Genomic DNA, 22,140 nt, shown 5'->3' with positions numbered 1-22,140 from the left:
GGGTATTAAGACAAAGGTCCAAGCTAGTTCAGATATATACATTGGACCCGTTATACAGATATAGAAACAGGCTTAGATGGACTAAATAATGCACAAGAGGGCACACACCTCCCAGAGTCAGTATAAGCAGCACACTGTCTGTGGGGGCCAGCATCAACATACCCCCATCCCCATAGAGGGCCTGGCCTAAAGCAAGCCTTCCAGTGGCTATGTGTTGACTGGATACATGAGTGATTGTCATCCTTTTCTATCCTCCTGCATCCTCCCACTGGAAGTCAACCTTGTGAATACCATGGCAACGTCTCATGAGTACCTACTCCATGCCAGGCATTGTAAGTGGGGATGTATGAAATGATAGAGAGGGAAAAGAGTGCAGTTCTACACTCAACAGTATTTCACCTCTGAGATTATTTCACCTCTAAATAATAACTTGAATGCATTTTTGTTGTGGTTGCTCTTAAATAGGAGAAGATTGTTTTAAAAAGAAGGAAAATACAGAAAAATAATATAAATGCTAAAAGTTCCCAATGAACAAAGGCATCTCCTATAAACTTCCAGAAGGGTGACTTAGTGCTGTTTACCAACAGCATGTACCAAAGACTTTAACACTAGGCTGGCCTGTGCTGGGCACCCTGCCCTCCCCAGTCGTAAGCCTCATCCCCTGACTGATGCAATGGCTGAGCATTATCTCCTGGTTTCTGAACACTTTTATTTTGGAGCCAGTACCACCTCATATTCTTTCAAAAGAAATTATGTCCTGAACTCTTTTAGAAGCACCTGAGCCTGGAAAGGCAGCAAATAAAACAAGGGTTTTGTAAAAACACACCCTGGGTCAGTTGGGCTAGGATATTATATAACTGCACTTAAAATAAACCCAGCCTGGGGGGCCAAGAGGTCAGAGCTCTTGCCAGATTTGATCAACTTGATATGCAGAATAACTTCTCTATACTCCAGAGATGAGGTGGCTTTGTGCCTTTGTTACATGTTGCTTTAAAAAAGCATAATAATAAAGAACAAAAGGCAGTGAATCAGAAGAGAAAAAGAAGCACCAAGCTGAAGAATGCTTTAGAATGAAAGATGAGTTGTGCAGACCACACTCAGGGACAGGCAGGTAACTGCTTGCCTTTCCAAGTAGAAGTAAATTGTTTCTTTTGATTCTGCTTTATTTTCTTTCCTAAAATCCCATGATAAAACTTTTTCCAACCTAGGGGAAAACGGACCATATGTATGACAGACAGTTTTGGACATTTTTCCAATCTGGCCCGCAGTGGGGTTTGTTTTGTTTTCTTGATTAATATGGGAAGGCCTGGGATAAAAGTCAGCAGCATGAGGATACAAGGAGACCCCAACATCTCCCTGTAATGCGCAGGGACCTCACCTGTGATAGCAACTAGCTCAGTGCCAATCATTTCCGGGGCAACCACTTGGATGGGTTGTGTGGAATTTGACCTCAAAGGCTGGATAACCCCCACTCACTTGAAACCTTTTTCATGATTTCTTACACCTTATTTCTTTAATCTGGTGACTGTGTAGTGTGAACCCATCTTATGGGTTGGAAGAGAAGTAGCCATATTACTGTCCCCAGTTCATGCTGGCCCCTGTACAGCCTGAAGTACGACTGTCCTTGCATCCTCATTTTGAAATGGCACAAGGATATGGGGAATATGTGAGCCCATGATGAAGAGCCTGTCCCTGGGCAGAAGGCTTGCTCCCATAGCAGTGGGAGCCCACCCAAGCAGCCTGGCCGCAGGGGGCCCCCGAGGATGAGGAGGAAACCCACATCTCGGTGGAGGAAGCCCCTCCCAGTCCGTGTTCATGAGGAGTGTCTTCTGTAGCTTCACCGCCCTCCCTGTAAACCGTGCTTTTATTAAGCACTCAGGCAAATGCATTTAGTCTGCTTATCTGGAGGAAAACCTGCCATTTACAGACAAGTGAGTCAAATGTTTACTTCTCATTACACCCTAAATCCATCCCCACATTGACAGGACAACAAGTCAGAAGAAGCAGAGTAAGATCTTTTAAAAGTGACACCAGCACCTTTCCAGGGTCTTACTGGGGGTCCCCTTACCCCCACCCCTGCCCCCAGCAAACGTGGAGTTCTCAGTTCCCTCCCGGTGCCAAAGTAGAGCAGACTCTCTGACTGGTGTCCTGTGTGTTTGTTTTAAATTATGTTTTTATTTAAAAATACATTGAGATGTACAGAAAAGTTGTGGAGATAGTACAGAGAGTTCCCATATACACACTCCCCCCTCACCAGTTTCCCCTATCATTAACATCTTACACATCATATATTAGTATGGTACATTTGTCACAATGAATGAACCAGTATTAATATATTATTATTAACTGAAGTCCATAGTTTATTCCAATTTCCTTAGTTTTCACCCAGCATCCTTTTCCTGTCCCAGGGTCCCCTCCAGGATGGCACATTACACTTAGTCCTCACGTGTCCTTAGGCTCCTCTGGTCTTTGACAGTTTCTTAGAGTTTCCTTGTTTTTGGTGGCTTTGACAGTTTTAAGGAGTACTGGTCTGGTATTTTATAGACCGTCCTTCAATTGGGATCTGTCTGATGCTTTTCTCATGATTAGCCAAGTAGGTTTGGGGAGGAGGAGTACAGAGGTCAAGTACCATTCTTATCCCATAATATCAGGGGCACATACTGTTGATGTGACTGATCACCGTTGACACTGACCTTGATCACCTGGCTGAGGGAGTCCTTCCCCGTTTCTCACTGCAAAGTTGCTTTCTCCCCCTCTTTATACTTCACTCTTTGGAAGGAGATCACTCTGTGCCCCTCGCACTCAAGGAGTGAGGAATTATACCCCCTTGAGGACAGAGTATCTCCATAAATTGTTTGGGATGCATCTGCGTGGAAGATTTGGCTCTTCCTGCCGCACCTGTTTATGTACTGATGTAATCATTTCTTTATGTCAGTATGGACTCATGGATAATTATTTTATACTTTGGGTTATGGCTTGCTTCCTTATCAAAGTCCATCTTCTCCTGAAACCTTTCCCACCTCCTATACTATCCCTGCTTACTAACATACCTCTTCCAAGGGAAACACAAGATCCCACATTTCATTTTCCACCATTGAAAGTTAGACTAAGGTGGGCACTTTTTTTAATTAACTGCATTCCTTTTATATATAAATCTGCTTGGGACTTCCCTGGTGGCACAGTGGTTAAGAATCTGCCTGCCAACGCAGGGGAGATGGCTTCAATTCCTGGTCCGGGAAGATCCCACATACCGCGGAGCAACTAAGCCTGTGCACTACAACTACTGAGCCTGCACTCTAGAGCCCGTGTGCCACAACTACTGAGCCCACGTGCTGCAACTCCTGAAGTCCACGTACCTAGAGCCCATGCTCCATAACAAGAGAAGCCACCGCAATGAGAAGCCCGTGCACCGCAATGAAGAGTAGTCCCCATTTGCCACAACTAGAGAAAGCCCGCGCACAGCAACGAAGACCCAGTGTAGTCAAAAAAAAAAAAAAAAAACAAACTGCTTGTACTCCTGTCCTTATCACATCACTTATCATATTTCATTGATGCAAAGAGCCATTTCCTTTTTTTTTTTTTTTTTTTTTTTTTTTTGCGGTATGCAGGCCTCTCACTGTTGTGGCCTCTCCCGTTGCGGAGCACAGGCTCCGGACGCGCAGGCTCAGCGGCCATAGCTCACGGGTCCAGCCACTCCGCAGCATGTGGGATCTTCCCGGACCAGGGCACGAACCCGTGTCCCCTGCATCGGCAGGCAGACTCTCAACCACTGCGCCACCAGGGAAGCCCCACTTCCATTTTTTTAAACAACATTTTGGCATCCTGAAATCAGATGAATCTTACAGTCAATTCTATCTTACACTTCGTTACAGTTGAGCAGAGCTTTTGCTTTCTTGGTGGTTTATACAATAATGCTTTGCGTTCACTCTCTGGGCTCAGATTTGATGAAATACATCATGTCCTTTCTGGATTACACACTCTGTCAGCATAGGAAACACTCTGGCCTATTTATCTTGCTCTGTGGAATCCACACCAGAATCTTGAGGGCATTAGGGTTGTATTTGTGTTGCCATAAATATGATGAAAATATATCCTGCAACACACACGGTCTAACACCAGAGAAAAGTACACAAACAATTGTGACCCTGGAGATCAGGCAGCAGAATGTCAGCTTGAACTGGGATTCAAAGGCAACCCTTAGCTCCTCTGGGGAGGGACAGAGCTTTTGGAGAAACAAACAAAAAAAAGAGGCTATTAGCAATGGTTTGTCTCATCTTCATCCTCACATCCACATTAGAAGCACATTTCACATTTTGAAAAAACGTTGGCATTACATTAGGGATGCTACACCTGGGATTCCAAAACCCATGGAGGCCCTGGTGGGCCTGAAGGCTGCAAGCCAATTTGAGACACATTGATGGGTCCCAGGCCTCTGAACTAACATCTAAGCACAGGTAATTACGCTGCACCCCCGAACAGCCTTGGTAAGGTTGCACTTCTCTGAGATGCTCCTGACTCTCCCAGCTTTGGGTCCCACCCCCCTCACAAGCTGCACCTTCTCTCTGGGCAGGAAGATGTGCTGATGCAGTGTTTCCTCTCTCTCAGGCATTTGCAAAAATATCTAGACAGGGACTGTTGAACCCAAAGCATCTATGGAGGTGAGATTTCAGGCCCTGGGTTCCCCAGAGATGGGGATATGGCTGGGGAGCCATAAGATGCATTCGGGATAGCAGTCCTCAGGCAGCATCCTGGCTGGGGTCATCCTCTCTTTTGCCCATTGTAAGATCATTCCTATCCTTTATCCGTCTTGGTAACTATGTTCTAAGAGCTCATAATTTGGAGACAATTACATAGTAAGCAGCCAGTTACTCAAGACGACATAGCCCTAAACATTTTTGTTGTTGTTGTATCTATTTATTTATTTATTTTTGGTTGCATTGGGTCTTTGTTGCCGCACGTGGGCTTTCTCTAGTTGCAGCAAGCAGGGTCTACTCTTCATTGCAGTGCATAGGCTTATTGCGGTAGCTTCTCTTGTTGTGGAGCACAGGCTCTAGGTGCGCGGGCTTCAGTAGTTGTGGCACAAGGGCTCAGTAGTTGTGGCTCACGGGCTTAGTTGCTCCACGGCATGTGGGATCTTCCCTGACCGGAGCTCGAACCCGTGTCCCCTTCATTGGCCGGTGGATTCTTAACCACTGCGCCACCAGGGAAGCCCAACCCTAAACGTTTATGCCACTAATAACAGTGCCTCCAAAATACCCAAAGCAAAAACTAATAGAACTGTAAGTCCTATTATTCCACAGTTATAGAGATTTTAATATTCCCCTTTCAATAATGGATAGAACACATAGATAGAAAGTCAGCAGAGATACAGAAGACTTAAACAAACTATCAACCAACTTGACCTAATTGACATTACAGAACTCTCCACCCCAAACAGAATACAACTCTTTTAAGTGCATGTAGAACATTTACCAAGATAGACCATATCCTGAGTCATACGACAAGTCTGAATAAATTCAAAAGAATTCAAGATATACAAAGTATGTTCTCTGACTGCAGTGGATTTAAATTAGAAATCAACTACAGAAAGATATCTGAAAAATCTGCATATATTTGGAAATTAAATAATACCCTTCTAAATAAGCAATGGATCAAAGAAAAAATCAGAAGCAATATTATAAAGTCTTTTGAAATAAGTGAAAGTGAAAACACAACATATTAAAATTTGTGGCATATTGCTAATGCAGAACTTAGGGGGACATTTGTAGCACTGAATGACAATATTAGAAAAGAAAGGTCCCAAGTCAGTGAACTCAGTTTCTACCTTAAGAAACTAGAAAAAGAGCAAATTAAATCCAAACCAAGGAGAAAAAACGAAATAATAAAGATCAAAGCAGAAATCAATGAACTAGAGAACAGAAAGATAATAATGAGAATCAAAGAAACCAAGAGCTGGTTCTTTGAGAAAATCAATAAAATTGATAAACCTCTAGCCAGAGGATCAAGAAAAGAGAGAGAGAGAGAGAGAGCATAATTCTTGTTAATTTTTAAATTCATTTACCACTGCCTGGCTTCTAGCCCTGGTTCCACACTCAAGCTACTCCCATCAAAGTCATTAAAGACCTCTTTTTCTTTGCCATTTTACTTGACCTCCCTGGCGTCCTAATAATCTTTATGGTAGACACAGTATTGTTATTGTTCCCATCATACAGGTGAGGAGACTGAGGCCCAAGCTGACCAGATCCTCCTTTCTTCTCCCCTTCTTGGCTCAAAAGGTTGCTGTTAGGATTTAATCAAATGAAATAATAACCTGTAAAGTTTTAGCTCAGCTCATATCCTTACTAGTTCCTCAAAGATACATCAAATAAACACCATTTAATCACAAGCTTCCCTTTCCAAGACCATACCCTCTTCCAAACAGCTCATATCCTCAGACCCCGGCCACCAGAAAAGTCTGTACTCACCACTGTCCCTGCCTCTTCCCTAGTTCCTGGTAAAATAACCACATTTAGATTTTTCTAGATTTGCAATACAGAATTTTTGTGGGAATAATTGCCATCCAAAATTCTTCTCTTTAGAAGAAAAGAACTTCTCAAATCCTGAGACTCCTTCAGTAGACCAGAAGCTCAGAGACTGTCACCTTTCAGATTCCCTTGCTGTCATCTCAAAGACAACTTCTAGATCTTGATGCCACAGAACTCCAGAAGGCTTTTGGATATGGAAAATGGGAGGGACTTCCCTGGTGGCGCAGTGGTTAAGAATCCGCCTGCCAGTGCAAGGAACACAGGTTCAATCCCTGGTCTGGGAAGATCCCACATGCCGTGGAGCAGCTAAGCCCGTGCACCACAACTACTGAGCCTGCACTCTAGAGCCTGTGTGCCGCAGCTACTGAACACACGTGCTGCAACTACTGAAGCCCATGCACCTAGAGCCCGTGCTCCACAGCAAGAGAAGCCACTGCAATGAAGAGTAGCCCCCACTCACCACAACTAGAGAAAACCCGCACACAGCAACAAAGACCCAATGCAGCCAAAAATAAATAAAATTTTTAAAAAAAGAAAATGGGAGACTGTTAAAATCCCTACCTAGTTATTAACCCTGTCTGAAAGATGGAGATGTCAGCCTGACCTAAGTGATTTACTGTGAATTTAGTCTTCCTTCAGACTGTACTTTTTAGTCAGGTTAAAAAATATTGATGGAAAAGAGTGATGGGGAATCTACACATATTTTTTAACTGTGGTAAAATATACATAACATATAACTTAACCATTTTAAACATACAATTCAGTGGCATTTAACACATTCACATTCTTTTTTTTTTTTTTTTTTTGAAGAAGGACATCAGCTCAGCTTTTATTTATTTATTTATTTTTGGCTGTGTTGGGTATTCGTTTCTGTGCGAGGGCTTTCTCTAGTTGCGGCAAGTGGGGGCCAGTCTTCATTGCAGTGCGTGGGCCTCTCACTATCGCGGCCTCTCTTGTTGCAGAGCACAGGCTCCAGATGCACAGGCTCAGTAGTAACACATTCACATTCTTGTGCAACCAGCACCACCATTCATCTCCAGAACTTTCCACCATCCCAAACAGAAACTCTGTACCCATTAAACTCTAACTCCCCATTCCCTCCTCCCTGGTAATCACCATTATACTTTCTTTCTCTATGGATTTGACTATTCTAGCAACCTCATGTAAGTGGAATCATACAATATTTGTCCATCGTGTCTCGCTTATTTCACCATAAATCTTTATTTCTGCCCACACTTGCCACTGAACCTGGCCACCTTCCCTCCCCCATTACATTCTTCTCTGTATCTGTTGCTTCTCTCTTTTCTGTCCTGGTCTCCAGTTTGTCTCCAGGACCCAGCACAGGCCTAGAACTTGACAGGGGCAATTAACATTCATGAAGGAATATCATTGTTAATGAAACTACATTCCCGAGGAAGCGAAAAAACATACATCTCACTTTTAACAATGTGCTTTGTTCTATTTTCCAGTTATTAAGGAACAATTACATAAGACCTCCAAAGATCACAAAGAAACACAGAAAAATAGATTGTAATTCCCCATCTTAAAAGAACCCCAAGTATAGAGCATGTCCTCTCAATCCTTACTGTCATGTTCTGGGTTGGGTATCTGTTGCTGCAATCAAGCCAGCCCAGAACTTAATGGCGTTCATTTTATTATCCTTCCTGGCTGTGTGGGTCAGCTAGGCTCAGCTGGGCAGCTCTTCTGCTGGTCTTGCCTGGGTCTCTCTTGTGGTTGTAGTAGGAAGGAGGCTGGGACAGGATCACGGAGTTTGGCTGGGGTGCTAGGACAGCAGACCTTGCCACAGGAGGTCTCCCCACGGGGTAGCCTAGGGGAGAAGCTGCTAAGCCCTCTTATGGCTTAGGCCCTGAACTGGCTGAATTATGGTGGTAAAATGAGTTCAGGCCAGCTCGGGTGCACTGTGGGAGGAGATGACACCAGGCTGTGAATACCAGAGGCATGCTCCACTGGGGACTGTCTTAGCTCCAGCTGCTATAACAGAATACCATAGACTGGTGGCTTAAACAATAAATATCTATTTTTCACAGTTCTGGAGGCTGAAAGTCCGAGATCAGGGTGCCAACATGGTTCTGCCAACAAGGTTGGCCCACTTCCTGGTTATGGCCCACTTCCTGGTTATTACCTCACAGAGTCTTTCCTTGGTGCATGTATGCAGCATGCAGACAGAGTTCTAGTCTCATCATGCCCTTATAAGGATGCTAATCCCATTGTGGTGGCCCCACCTTCATGACCTTATCTAGACCTAATTATCTCCCAAAGGCCCTATCTCTAGATACTATCACGCTGGGAATAAGGACTTCAACATATGAATTTTGGGGGGACACAAACATTCATTCCGTAACTGAAGCCACTGAAATCGAGTAGGACCCTGCTGGGCCCTCTCCAGTACAAAAGCCCCTCCATGTTCCGTGTTTCTTGTTTGTAGAAAAAGGCTTTCATCTCCTAGGCCTTCCCAGAGTTCCAAAGAGCAGATTAAAGCAGTTACTAATTAGGAAAGTGAGGGAACAGAAACAAAGGAAACAGAAGGAAAAGCAGTCAAGCACAAAAACTAATAATAGCTTAAACAATAGTTCAGCGATAACACAGAGTCCTAGTTCCTCCTCAAGGGGTATACGTAACAATCTGATGCAAATCTTTGTGCTGTTCTGCAGAAACTAAGACTCCCCACCCAGGTGGAGGATGGTGACTACACACTGACCACAAGCCCGTAGACCCAGACTGGCTGGAACCAGAAAGTTAATAATTAAGACTCCTGAAACACCACCCTGTTACCTCACCACCAATCAGAAGAAATTCATGCCCCCTGCACCCCTCACCCCAAATGTTGCCTTTAAAAATCCTTCCCTGAAAGCCATCAGGGAGCTCGGGTCTTTTTTTTTTTTTTGAAGGAATTATATAAAGATCTTGTTTATATTTTTAATTAATTAATTAATTAATTTTTGGCTATGTTGGGTCTCTGTTGCTGCGCGCGGGCTTTCTCTAGTTGTGGCAAGTGGGGGCTACTGTTTGTTGCAGTGTGTGGGCTTCTCATTGTGGTGGTTTCTCTCTTTGTTTTTTAAAATTTATTTTATTATTGTTGGCTGCATTGGGTCTTCATTGCTGCACGTGGGCTTTCTCTAGTTGTGGTGGCTTCTCTTGTTGTGGAGCATGGGCTCTAGGCACACGGGCTTCAGTAGTTGTGGCATGAGGGCTCAGTAGTTGCGGCTCATGGGCTCTAGAGTGCAGGCTCAGTAGTTGTGGTGCACAGGCCTAGTTGCTCCGTGGCATGTGGGATATTCCTGGGCTGAAACCTGTGTCCCCTGCATTGGCAGGCCGATTCTTAACCATTGCACCACAAGGGAAGTCCAAGTTTGGATCTTTTGAGCATGAGCTGCCCATTCTCCTTGCTTGGCCCTGCAGTAAATGCTGTACTTCTCTTCACTACAACCTCGTGTCAGTACCAAACTGCCAAGTTCGGTTTGGTAACACCATCTTGGAGATATGTTACCACATGAGCTAATATTACCCTTCTGAAGGGTTATACCAATTCCCCTTTGCAGTAGCAGTGAATGAGAGTACATGTTGCTTCATTACACACCCCAACACTAGGGTGTTATGGTTTCTAAAATCTTTGCCAGTTTGATTAGTACCACAGTGTTAATATAAATCCTATTAAACCAGCACCTTTAAATCAAGACAAAGGTCATTGAAAGGAGTGGAGAGGTATCATTAACTCAATTCCTTTGAATTTCCTGACTGGTCATTTTTTTTTAGGAACTGAAAATAACCTTAATAATGATATATTGCATCTGTATATTTGAACTTTTTTTCCCAAGATTTTTACAGATGTCAATCAAGTGGTCTGGCTTGACTAGAATTAATGACCAATGTAACACACAGGCAAAAATATCTCCCACATTCGATTTTGAAAAATAAACTGAAAATGAAATTAAACACCCCACTCCCTCATTTGGACAACAAAGACTCCTGCTTCTCTATTTAGTACGTACCCCACAAGGCACTTTTTTTGTCAGTTGAATATTCAAATCTAGGTGATTGGAAAATTTGTTTGATAAAATTCTGGAAGTCTAAGTAGACAGAGTTATTATTATGTTTTGTTTGGGATAATCCTGGAATCCCAGTGAAGAATGCAATCATGCAGGATTTGTGGGACAGATCATTCCATGTCATTCCACAACAGCTGGAGCACACCACTCCGGTGGTGCTGGTCCTCCGTGGTGGCAAAACTGACAAGAAATGAAAAACTGAGCAAGAGAATGTCAGCAAGTCCTATGGGCCACGAAGATTATAGGGCACAGTGATGTGTTGGATGGTGACTTGGGAACTCCTTTAGCAGATGTGGGCCAGGAAGGCCTCTCTGAGGATGTGACATTTTGACTGGGACCTGAGTGACCAGGACCAGCTTCCCTGGGAAGTGGTCCAGGCGGAGGGAGTAGCTGCTGTAAAGGCCATGGGTAGCATCACAGGACCGTGGGTATCAGAACTGGAAGAGGCAGAGAGGAAATTGGAGGCGACAGGCTTGTACCTCGACTTTCCAGACCCAAGTTCCTTTGACTACATGCCTCTGGGTAATTAGAAACCAGACCAGCAGGAGGAATGTTCTTTTGGGCTGAGATAATTTTGGTTAATTGTTCCATCTGTAGTTCACTGGGAAAAAGTCAGATGTGCTGAATGGATGAGGGTGCATTTCCACCCAGTTGCAGAGACAGGGTAAGCTGAACAGAACTGAGATTGAGGTCCTCTATGGCTCGTAAAGTCTGGGGGGATTGACACTCAGAGAACACTTTATTTTGTAAAATGTCTCCCTTGCAAGAAAGATCATGTGACTAATGACTCTGCAGTCCGCAGGTACCCAGCCCCTATCAAGAGCATGAACTGCTGATCTTATAGCCTAAACAGTTCCTCCCCTCCAACACCCTTGATTTTGCTTGTTATGGATCAGGTAGCTGTTCTGGTTAAGCTTCTGCTCCTGGCTGCACAGAAGACCTGGGGCCTCCATAGGTCTGGGAGCCACAAGCAGAAGCCTGAATCTTCCCTGGCTCCCAGACGGGGACCCACTGGAGCTGAGGGCACCGTTGACAGACAATGAAAGTGTAGTGTTATTCTTGGGACAAAAACCACTGGAGATCAATTCAGAGATGAATAACATCCAACCGTGTCCCTCTGAAAATCAAATTCCAGTGGCAATCTCTACCTACCTTCCTTTCTAGCCAGGTCTCTGGACATAGCAGACTCCCTATTGCTATTTCATAGCTAGGCGGGTGATTCCTTTCCATACTTTCTCTTCCCTACTCAGTCCTGTCCAGTCCTCGCAGGGCAAATACAGCTGATAAACTTCTAAGTTGAAAGGCAGTATCCCTGATATATAAAGAGCTTCTATAAATAGAAAAAAAAAAAAGGTGACTGACCCTAAAGAAAAGTAAGCCTAAGATATGGAGAGTCACTTTATAGAGAAAGGAATGCAAATGACTTACCCATGTGAAAATATGTCCAAACTTGCTCATAAGAGGAAAGCAAATTAAAGCCATGCTAAGATGAGATTGGCAAAAATCCAAAACTTTGACAACTAGTGTGCAAGGCTGTGAGGCTGATGGGCACTGTCATACTTTGCTGGAGAGAATGCAATGTGGTACAGCCCCAATGGAGAGGAATTTGGCAATCTCAGCAAGATAATATATGTGTTGCTCCAGCAATCCAGAAAATTTCTAGAAGCTCTCCCAAAGGTACACTGGCAAAAATAAGGAAAGACAGCTGCACAAAGATGGGGAAAGTGTGTATAAAAAGGGAGGGGTACCTAAATATATGTCACATATTTGTTTTTGAAAATTAAAAATGAAGGATAAATCATAAAACTAAAAGATAGTTTCTTATGGAGGTGAAAAACAAAGGAACTAGACTTCTTTGAGTAAAGTTTGTTCTGTAGATTTAACTATGGAACCATGTAGCATATTTTACATACTAACAAAGCAACGTTAAATTTTTTAAAAAGAAATCCATAGAAATTACGAGTAAATTGAGTTAATGAACCTAACAGTGTGTCCAGTTAGTGACACAACCACACAGAGAGGAACTCTGATGAGTAGTTTTGAAACCCAGCAATTTACTTTAAGGACAAAAAACCCAATAGAAAATAAAAATATCTCAGACTTTTCAGTCATCATATTGTTAAAAGTAGAGTTAGTATTGTTATTCTGAGACTATTGTGTGTAGAGTGTGGGTTAAAGTGAAATGTGCATTGAAGGATATTTAGCATCTCAGCCTCTGAGGCACTGTCAGTAGCTTTCCCTTAAACACTAAGAGCACTCCACATATGTTCAAACACCCTCTGTGGGGACAGTATCACCATGGAGAGCCACTGCAAGGGCTCTCAGTTTTACAGATGAGACATCGAGGCTCTTAAAGTCTAAGTCATTTTCCCAAAGTCAAATGCCTGAGGTGGTGCCCAAGGGGCAAATCTGGAATTGAACTGCACCCACTAGACTCCAAGCCTGTTCTCCTGACTCCTACAATGAGTTGTGACCTCCAAGTTGACCCTAGTACTACCATCTCTCCTGCCCATCCTCTACCTGCTCTGAGGACGTTTACTTTCCACAGGCATTTCCCACCCATGGTAGGAACAGGGCAGCACAGTGCTTGGACAAAGGAAGGACTTGAAAAATGTTGAAAAAAGAAAGAATGAATGAATGAATGAAAACAGAGAAAATTGCCTTCTTTTCTGCTTGGAAAAAAAGCTAGTAGGAGAAAATAAAGAAGAAATGATTCTTAAGGAGAGGCCAGGATTCAAGAGCCATTGAGATACCTCTGTGTCAGGGGGTTTCCAAGGCCACCCTCAGGCTCCAAAATTCACCTGAATCAGGACTCAGAAAAGCTGTTATACTCACGGTTGCAGTGTACTGCAGCAAAAGGATCCATATTGAAATCACCAGTGGGAAAGGTGCATGGAGCAAAGACCAGGAGAGACCAGGTACAAGCTTCCAAGTGTCCTCTCCCAGTGGAGTTGCATGGATACATGTAACTCTCCCAGCAATGCCATGTGACAACAGGTGTGAAGTGTTGTCAACCTGGGAAGCTTATCTGAGCTTTGGTGTCTAGGGTTTTTATTGGGGTCATTCACGTAGGTATGCAGTGCCTGCCTGCCTGACCTCAGCTACTCAGACTCTGGAGCAAAAACAGGCATCCACCATAAATCACACTGTTGGCATAAACTCTAATCAAGCTAGCACAATGTGACCCAAGGCCACAGGCATACAAAACTGTTCTAATCAAGCAGAACATCCCAAGGGCTCAGAGCTCTTTCTCCCAGGAGCCAGCTAAGGGCCAGTCCTGAAGACAGGTGTTTCTTGGAAATGTGCAGAGTTTGAGCAGCCACAGCCTGCTGGGTTAACCCTTTCCTGCCCAACCTCCTAAGCAGATGTGAGAGGTGTGCAGGCCCACCCACCCCGTATCCTCCAATACTTCCTACATCAGCACCTTCTTGAGGATCCAAAATCATTTCCAAAATGGGGTTTGCAAGTTGATCCATTGGAGGACAGGATGAAAATATCAGGATTTCCATTTCTATGTTTTTTTCAAAAAAGCTGTGATTAAAAACACATAAAATTTACCATCTCAACCATTTTTAGGTGTACATTTCAGTAGTGTTAAGTACATTCACGTTGTTGTGCAACAGATATTCAGAACTTTTCATCTTGCAAAACTAAAACTCTGTATCTGTTGAACAACAACTCCCCATTTCCCCCTCCCCCAAACCCCTGATGACTATTATTCTACTTTCTGTCTCTATGAATTTGACCACTTTAGATCCATCATATAGGTGGAATCATACAATATTTGTCTTTTTGTGACTGGCTTATTTCACTTAGCATAGAATGTCTTCCAGACTCATCTATATTGTAGCATGTGCCAGAATTTTCTTCCTTTTAAGGCTGAATAATATTTCATTGATTGTATAGATCACATTTTGTTTATTCATCCATCAGTGGACATTTGGGTTGCTTCCATCTCTTGGCTATTGTGAATAATGTTGCAATGAACATGAATGTGCAAATATCTCTTTGAGCTCTTGCTTTCAATTCTTTTGGATATGTACCCAGACATAGGATTGCTAGATCACATGATGATTCTATTTTTAATATTTTGAGGAGTGTCCATACTGTTTTCCATAGCAGCTGCACCATTTTACATTCCCACCAACAGTGCACAAGGGTTGCAGTTTCTCCATATCTTTGCCAACACTTGCTATCTTTTTTTTTTTTCATAGTGGCCATCCTAATGGGTGTGAATCTCTATGTTTTTAGTCTATAAAGCTAAATTTCATAGCTGGACCAAAGCTGACCTGGCTTTGTACATCTGCAGGTCCCTGGACAGGCTTGGTTTCCTGAGGGAAGAGGGAACGTGTCACCCTTGGAGCAAAGGACACCATGGTGATAGGCCCTCCATCTTTGAATCATTTTTATTTTATTACAGAGTATTTCGGCCCAGTTAATGGGTTTCAGAATTATATTATCCAGTTTTAATTAAACTAAGCCTCAAATTATGATCAAGGAATCCTTACAAAAATGATCTTCAAAAACCCCACAGATATAAGATAACATGATGCAAACCTGAACAAACATGTGAAAACAGCCAAGTGACCCTTTTCCTAACCTCATCTGAGTTCTCTCCCAGACACATTTTGATGTAAAAACAAAAACAATCTAATAATAAATTGGCCAAAAAAGGGGAAGAATTAAGAAAACCACTGAAAATATAGATATACATCCACATATTAACAGTGAAGCCCACATGCAGTGTGTATCATGCCTTAAGACACGAAGACATCAGCTAATGATAGTGTGTGCACACTAAAATCTTTTATCAATAGGGGCATACAATCAAAAATATTTGGAGACAACTGCTCTAGTTAGAGGATTAGGAATTACGGGGTCACTGTTTTTCATACTGGATTTTTCAGGCAAGAGACCCACTAGTGTGGAGGAATAACCAAAAGATATTGGGCTCAGCCTGGGACAGTCGCCACATGTAGAGAAGAGAACTTGGCTTTGTTAAGGAAAGGAGAGTGACCTGGGAGCTATCCCAAGCCCTAAACAGTTGACCCCAATGTTGTGGTAACATCTCCTTTGTGACTACTCCCTGGAACTCCTCCCTTCTTTTAAACTTATCCTCGGTTTTGTCATCTGTAAAATGGTGACATCATCGGGGGACTGGGGTGAGGTGCTGGGCGTAGTGCCTGCACACAGGGAGGATGCTCCAGGGGCAGCTAGTCTGATTACTGGACTCTTTGTTAAGCTTTCAGAGCCAGAAAAATATTACAAATAAAAATATTCCATTGTGAAAATGTTATGACCAGTATAGAAAGAAATAGGAATCTCCCCTAATTCTCCCCTTAAGGGATGACCATTTTCAGTATGTTTCCATTTCCATAAATGGCTGCAGGAAACAGTCTGAGATCCTGATTTTTAAACTTACTTCTTTTCATGGGTTTTCCTATGTCAAGAAATTCTTTGTAAAATCATTTCGAATGGCTACATTATGCTCCACTGGTAGCTGTCCTATACTTAGTATGCTAGGCCTCCTGTCACCTCTGTGGGCTTCTTCCTGTGCCTGGTGAGCCCCTCCCCAGCTCTGGCCTTAGTTTCTCTCTCCCCGGAGCACCTCCAGCCTGATGGGGTCGGAGGGAGCCCAGGCCTGGGTCTCAGCACCCGATGGTTCCCAGGTCCCTTCCAGCCCTGCAGGTCAAGAAGAAGTAGCTGTCATTTCCTCTTCCATGGTCAGCCCCCGGACATGCACACACAGGCACTCCAAGACCCTCAGCCGGAGCCCAGCACAGAGGCTGCACGCAGGAGTGCCTAGTCCACATCTGATGACTGATGGCTAAGTGAACGAGAGAAGAATAGAAGGAAGAGGGAAGGAGGGAGAGAGGGAGGGAGGGTGGGGGTTTGCACATACCTCCAAGCTCCCGCTATTCCTTTCCCTCAAACACTCTTTTAATCCTCCAAGCCCCAGTCAGAGCCGCCTCTGTGCAGCCTTCTTAGGCTGCAACTCCACGTGCACAGTCTTGCTTAACCTTCACAGCAACCCTTGTGAGGGAGGTCCTGTTATTACTATGTTTTGCAGATCAAGAAACTGAGGCTCAGCAAGTTTTAATAATTTGCCCAAACCCACACAGTAGGGAGAGAAAAAAGCGGGGTCTGGGCCCCTTCCTAATGCCCTAGTCGGGGGTCCTCACCCTCAGGCTTCCGCAGCTGGGTGGGGGCGGCAAACACAGCCCTTGGAACCGGAACCAGGACTCTTGTGATCACGTCCGTTCCTGGTCTGTGTCTCCTCTGAGAATGTGACCCTCCAGGACACGCCAAGCCCTAGCAGAGGACCGCATTGCAAGCACTCGGGGAGTTTTTCTTGAATGCCTGAGTGAAGAAATGCTTTCCTGTTTCCTGGTACTAGCCCCAGACTCTCATTTGATAAGGGAAGAATCAGATTTTGGAAAAGCAACAACCGCTTTGCAACACCAGTTGGTGCCACAGTCTCGGTGGATTTTTTAAAAAATTCAGAGAGCAACTGGTGTCTTTTCTCTTTCTTTCGGTTCCCTTTGTTAAACTGCCATGTGTTCCTGGTGACCAGATCTCGGATGACATGGAGGCAAGGAGAAGTGGGAGAAAGGCAGAAGGCGGGACTCTCTGATCCCTGAGGACCTTTGTGACTGGTGGGGTTCAGGCTTTTTGCTTGATTATGGGCCTGGCATGGGCACTCAGCTCCCTGCAGAGGCTGGTGGTTCCTGTGGCTAGAACAGTACCCTGGATTCCACTTTGGTGATGGTTATACCAGGCTTTGTCCCTGCCCCCTTGAGCACAAAACACTCTGCAGTTCTAGCTGAGAAAGTGTGCCTGTCTGAAAAGCACAAACCCCTGGCTCTCTCTGTTCTGCACAGAACAGATACTCTCTTTGCTAAAACAACCAACCCTCCTTGGCAGAAAGGGTGGTGGCAGCCAGTGGCCTGCTGACTGCTTATGCAGAATGTTCTACTCACTGCATCTGACAGGCCCAAGCTCATCAAATTCTAATAAATATCACTTTCAATAAATCCCTCTTGCACGACTTTCTCAAATTAATATGGATTAATTATAAACATCGATCCCTCATATAAAGTCCCGATTGTGCCAGATGCTGTGCTGGGCACTTTTTGTGAATCATTTAACATTTGTGAAAACCCCTCCGGCTTTTAATTATGCCCATTTCACAGATGAGAAAACTGAGATGCACCAAGCCTAAATAACATGCCCAAGGTTGCCCAGTGAAAGGTGGCAGAGCCAGATCTCAAACCTTTGTCTTTCTGACTCCAAAGCCCATGCCTTTCCCTGCAGCACTGTAGTCGGGGTCTCGCTTTGCATGTGCCCCCTTCTGCCCTGTTCCCTCCTCATTCCAGGCTTGGCTGCTGATGACCACTAGCTTGGCCTATTTTTTGTAAAATGCTATTGTCTGCCATGGGTCACAGTGTAGATGGCCCAGGACACCAAGTGTGTGTCTGAGACAGAGAGGGAGAGAGAGAGAGAGAGAGAGAGGGAGAACACATGCTTGAGGGAGCCGAGTGTCCACATAAGTCAGTGTCTGGAGACTCTTTCCATGATTGCAGGTTGGAAGGAGTTCCTCAATATCCCAAATCAGATTCTGACTTCAGTCCCAGGTTGGCTGTGTCACTTTCAAGAGTTATAATGAGTTGGATGGATGAACTGGCATGTATCTGAAACTCAACCAGGCCTCATCTCATTACCAACTGGAAGCTCACCTGTATGAGTCAGCTTGGGCTGCTATAACAAAATACCATAGGCTGAGTGGCTTAAACAACACACATGTATTTCTCACAGTTCTGGAGGCTGGGAAGTCCAAGATCAAGGTGCCCGCAGATTTGGTTTCTGGTGAGAACTTTCTTTCTGGCTTGCAGATGACTGCCTTCTGGTTATGTCCTCCCTCACATTGCAGAGATAGAAAGGCTCTGGTCTCTCTTCCTCTTCTTATAAGGGCACTAATCCCATCATGGGGGCCCCACCCTCATCACCTCATCTAAACCTAATTACCTCCCAAAGACTTCATCTCCAAACACCATCACATTGGGGGTTAGGGTTTCAACATATGAATTTGGCGGGGGGAAGGCATCTTTTCAGTCCATAGCTCCCCCTCCCAACACCAGTACAGCTTACCACACATACTGGTGACCTCAGGATGGCTGCAGACTTCCCATAGCCATCCAGGCAGCTTGGCCAAGGCCCTGGGAGGCCTGCAGCCAGTGGAGGTGCAGTTACCCTCCTGTCTGCCCTCTGTCCTCAGTGGTGGATGTCTATTGGCTCCAGTTGTTCCTCCCGTTGCTCATAGTACTCCAGGGGAATCAGCAGGCCCCAGGACTTCCAGCCCCACAGTGTGGGCGACAGTGGTCACCTCTTTCCAGGGGAGGCTGGCTGCCCCTTAGCAGAGTCCCTAGAGCTGGTGACAGGGCAGATCTCCCAAGCTTCCAGCTCTCCCTGTAGGGACAACTGGGAGGGAAAGAGGAAGAGGGAGACATTCTAGTTAGGGAGAGAAAATATGCCAGGAAATTACTGGAGAATAATTCCATGGTAATACTTGAACAAGTTCAAATTTATACTGGTCCACAATCCCTTATCTGCAATTCTGACATCCAGAGGTTTCTAAATATTAAAAGTTTTCCTTCATCTATTTGATGGCAAAACATGACCTGAGCTGATGCGAGGCAATGTGTGACATCTGTATGTATTCCACCTAGAGTGCCTATTCCTATTTCCTGCACTGAAATGTCAAGGTGGCTGCTTGTGGAGTACAGCCCTAGACCAGGAGTTCCACTAGAATCCAACAGTGGAGGGATTCTAATGTCAACCTCTAGTCAAGGCTGTTCGAGCATCAGATTAGAGGCTTGAAAGGAAACAGCTGATAAGCAGAAGCAGGGCCTTTCAGTCTCCTGGGCATCATCTTTCAGATAAGTAAAATACACAGAGGTGTCAAGTCCAATGTCAAATGCACTCCATTCCACACCTATTGCTCTATAAAGGCCACAGAGGACTACAGTTTGGCCTCCCTGCACTTTCTACTTCGGCAAGAGTAACGCCATCAACCTTCTGGAAAGCACCACCTTATAGAGTGTAATGGGTGAAGTGTTCTTATAAAGCGGGGAATCTGGACACAAAAACAAACATGCACAAAGGGGAGGTGATGTGAAGACTGCAGTTATGCTGCCACAAGCCAAGGACTATTGGGGGCTACCAGAAGCTGGAAGAGGCAAGGTAGGATCCTTCTCCTACCAGGTTCAGAGGGAGGATGACCCTGCTGACACCTTGATTTTGGACCTCTGTCCTGCAAGACTGTGAGATGATAAATTCCTGTTCTAAGCTCCCTGTGCCTCTGCGACTCCCTCTGCCCGGCACACTCTTCTCCAGCTTCTTCATCTGGCTCACCCCCATCTGTCCCCTAGAACTCCCCTGCATCCCCTCTGTGAACTATGTCCTAACCTGCAGACTGGGTCAGGCATGCCTCTGGGGTACGTGCACCTTGACAGAAGCAGCTATGTGGGGCCTTGTGCATGGGGCAGGAACCATGGCCCCCCTGTTGGCCCCTCGCCACTCCTTGAGGGCAGGGTCCAGGCCCACAGAAGGCCCTGAGAATGGACTGGATGACCCCAATGATGGCTTTTCAGGAACTCCCCTTGGCCCTCCATAAAGCAAGGTGAGTCCACCTGTTTCTTTCTGCAGGAACTCTCCAAGCTGGGTCTGGGGTGTGACATGGAGGTGGAGCTGCGGATTCTTCAACTGCCAGTGGATTACAGAGAGGTGAAGCAGAGGGTCACCAGAATCTGGGAGGATCTTCAACCGCAAGTAAATGACAGCTGGGGAGGCAGTCGGGCTGGGGGACAGGGAGCTGATTATGTGGTGGAGACCCAGAACCTGTGAACCCCAGGACACTGTTTCTAGGGTGGATGGCTGAAGTGTACCCTGCCCCCGCATCCCACCAGTAAGGGCCCAGATGATTTCATAAGGGTCTACTTGTAAAAGTTTAAGATGAAAGACAGAGTAGATCTTGGAATAAGACTCTGGAGAGAGAGAAGGAGGAAAAGAAATGGAAGCTTTATTCCCAGCCTGGACCCAAAGGTAGTTTCCACCTAACAGAGAGGCCCTTGGGTTAGGTCCCCGCCAGGCCCTTGCAGGGCAGGTGGGTTGTGAGGTGGGCTGAGAGGCAAGGACCTCTTGGACCTAGGAGAACAGTTTGAGGGCAGCCCCCACTGGGAGATGGGAGAGTGGCCCACCTGGGGAGGCCCATCTTCATCACTCCCAGCCTATCTTACCACAACAGAGTTACTATATAGGAAGCTGGTACAAATATCCCCCAAATTCGACGACCAGATAATATTAATAAAACACAGACCACCAAACCATTAAGACAACACCCCAAATATGTTGATAAGACAATCAGCAATTTTTTCAAAGAGGAAAAATAATCGGCTCAAAAAATTCTAACAATATTTTATTAGACTGTTACTAACTTCCTCTATTAAAGAGTTTCATAAAAGAGATGGAAGCCTCCACAGAAAGGCTAAGCTTCTCCTGGGACACGCTTAGATACCAGCTGGATCCCCCAGGGAAAAGGGGAATACACTACCCTGTAAGAATATTTTAAAATATAAAAGTATTTAAATTAGATGCCACATGGGTTTCTATCCAGCTGTTTTTCGTTCCAGCACATTCATCAGGGGAAGCAGGCAGGGGATGGGGGTGATGCTGGCACATTTGGGATGTTGAGGTGTCTTGCACCCCGGAGCTCTCCCTCTGTGTGGTCTGGGGGCAGAGCAGACCTCAGTTTCCCTAATCTCCTGCGGCCACGTGTGTTCACACAGCTCGTTGTGCATGTGGGCGTGGACCCCGCCGCCAAGGCCATCTTTCTGGAACAGTGCGGCAAGAACTGCGGCTACAGGGATGCCGACATCCGGGGCTTCCACCCTGAGTGTGGCGTGTGCCTTCCGGATGGCCCGGAAGTGATCGCTTCGGGAGTCAGCATGAGGGCAGTCAGCAGGCGCGCGGTGGTGGAGGGCGTGGAGGTGGCCTTTTCCCGTGACGCAGGCAGGTGCGTTTTGTTCCTGGGCACGTAGGGGAGGAGGAAGGGCTGAAGTGGCCTCTGACCAGCCTTCCTCCTGGGATGTGCCATCCTGTGCCATCCAGCTGGGTGCTTGGCGGCGGGGAACAGCCCAGAGTCACCCTGCACCCTGGCCCATTGCTCATTCACGCCCAGGGCTGGTTCCGAGGCCCCCTCCCACTCACCGGCCTGGTGGCTGGCAGAGGAGAAGGGGTGGGATGGGGATGTTGAGAGCCACTAACATTTTGTGGATGTTTTATTTTTATTTATTGCTGGCAAAGTTGTGAATTAACTTCTGGTTTAGCCCAGATGAAGATTAATTTACCTTTTTTTCTCCGGACTCTGACCACCTAGGAGATAGTTACTCCTCCCTGCAAAGAATGAATGAACAAATTGTTACCAAATTAAGTCCTATGAACCCTGCTCAGGTCCTAGCCTGGCCTCTGAGTGTTCTTTTTCCCTTTGGCTT

The 22,140-nt window shown here is 45.3% G+C and overlaps 1 protein-coding gene across 4 annotated transcripts in view; it reads left to right on the top strand.

The window, feature by feature from the left end:
- The window catches only part of PGPEP1L (pyroglutamyl-peptidase I like), a 52,189-nt gene that overhangs the window by 15,651 nt on the left and 14,398 nt on the right, over positions 1-22,140 (top strand). For 3 of the 4 annotated variants that reach the window (XM_082617562.1, XM_082617559.1, XM_082617561.1), the window contains 2 exons: positions 20,297-20,419; positions 21,436-21,662. In XM_082617562.1, coding sequence (XP_082473688.1) covers positions 20,297-20,419; positions 21,436-21,662 — 350 coding nt within the window. The remainder of the gene's footprint in view (positions 1-20,296; positions 20,420-21,435; positions 21,663-22,140) is intronic. The other variant, XM_082617560.1, reaches the window with a different exon arrangement.

The sequence above is a fragment of the Mesoplodon mirus genome, assembly GCF_964341445.2.
Source record: "Mesoplodon mirus genome assembly, chromosome: 4".
Lineage (NCBI taxonomy): Eukaryota > Metazoa > Chordata > Mammalia > Artiodactyla > Ziphiidae > Mesoplodon > Mesoplodon mirus.
The sequence above is the reverse complement of the archived record's forward strand: the minus strand, read 5'-3'. Positions and strand labels throughout refer to the sequence as shown.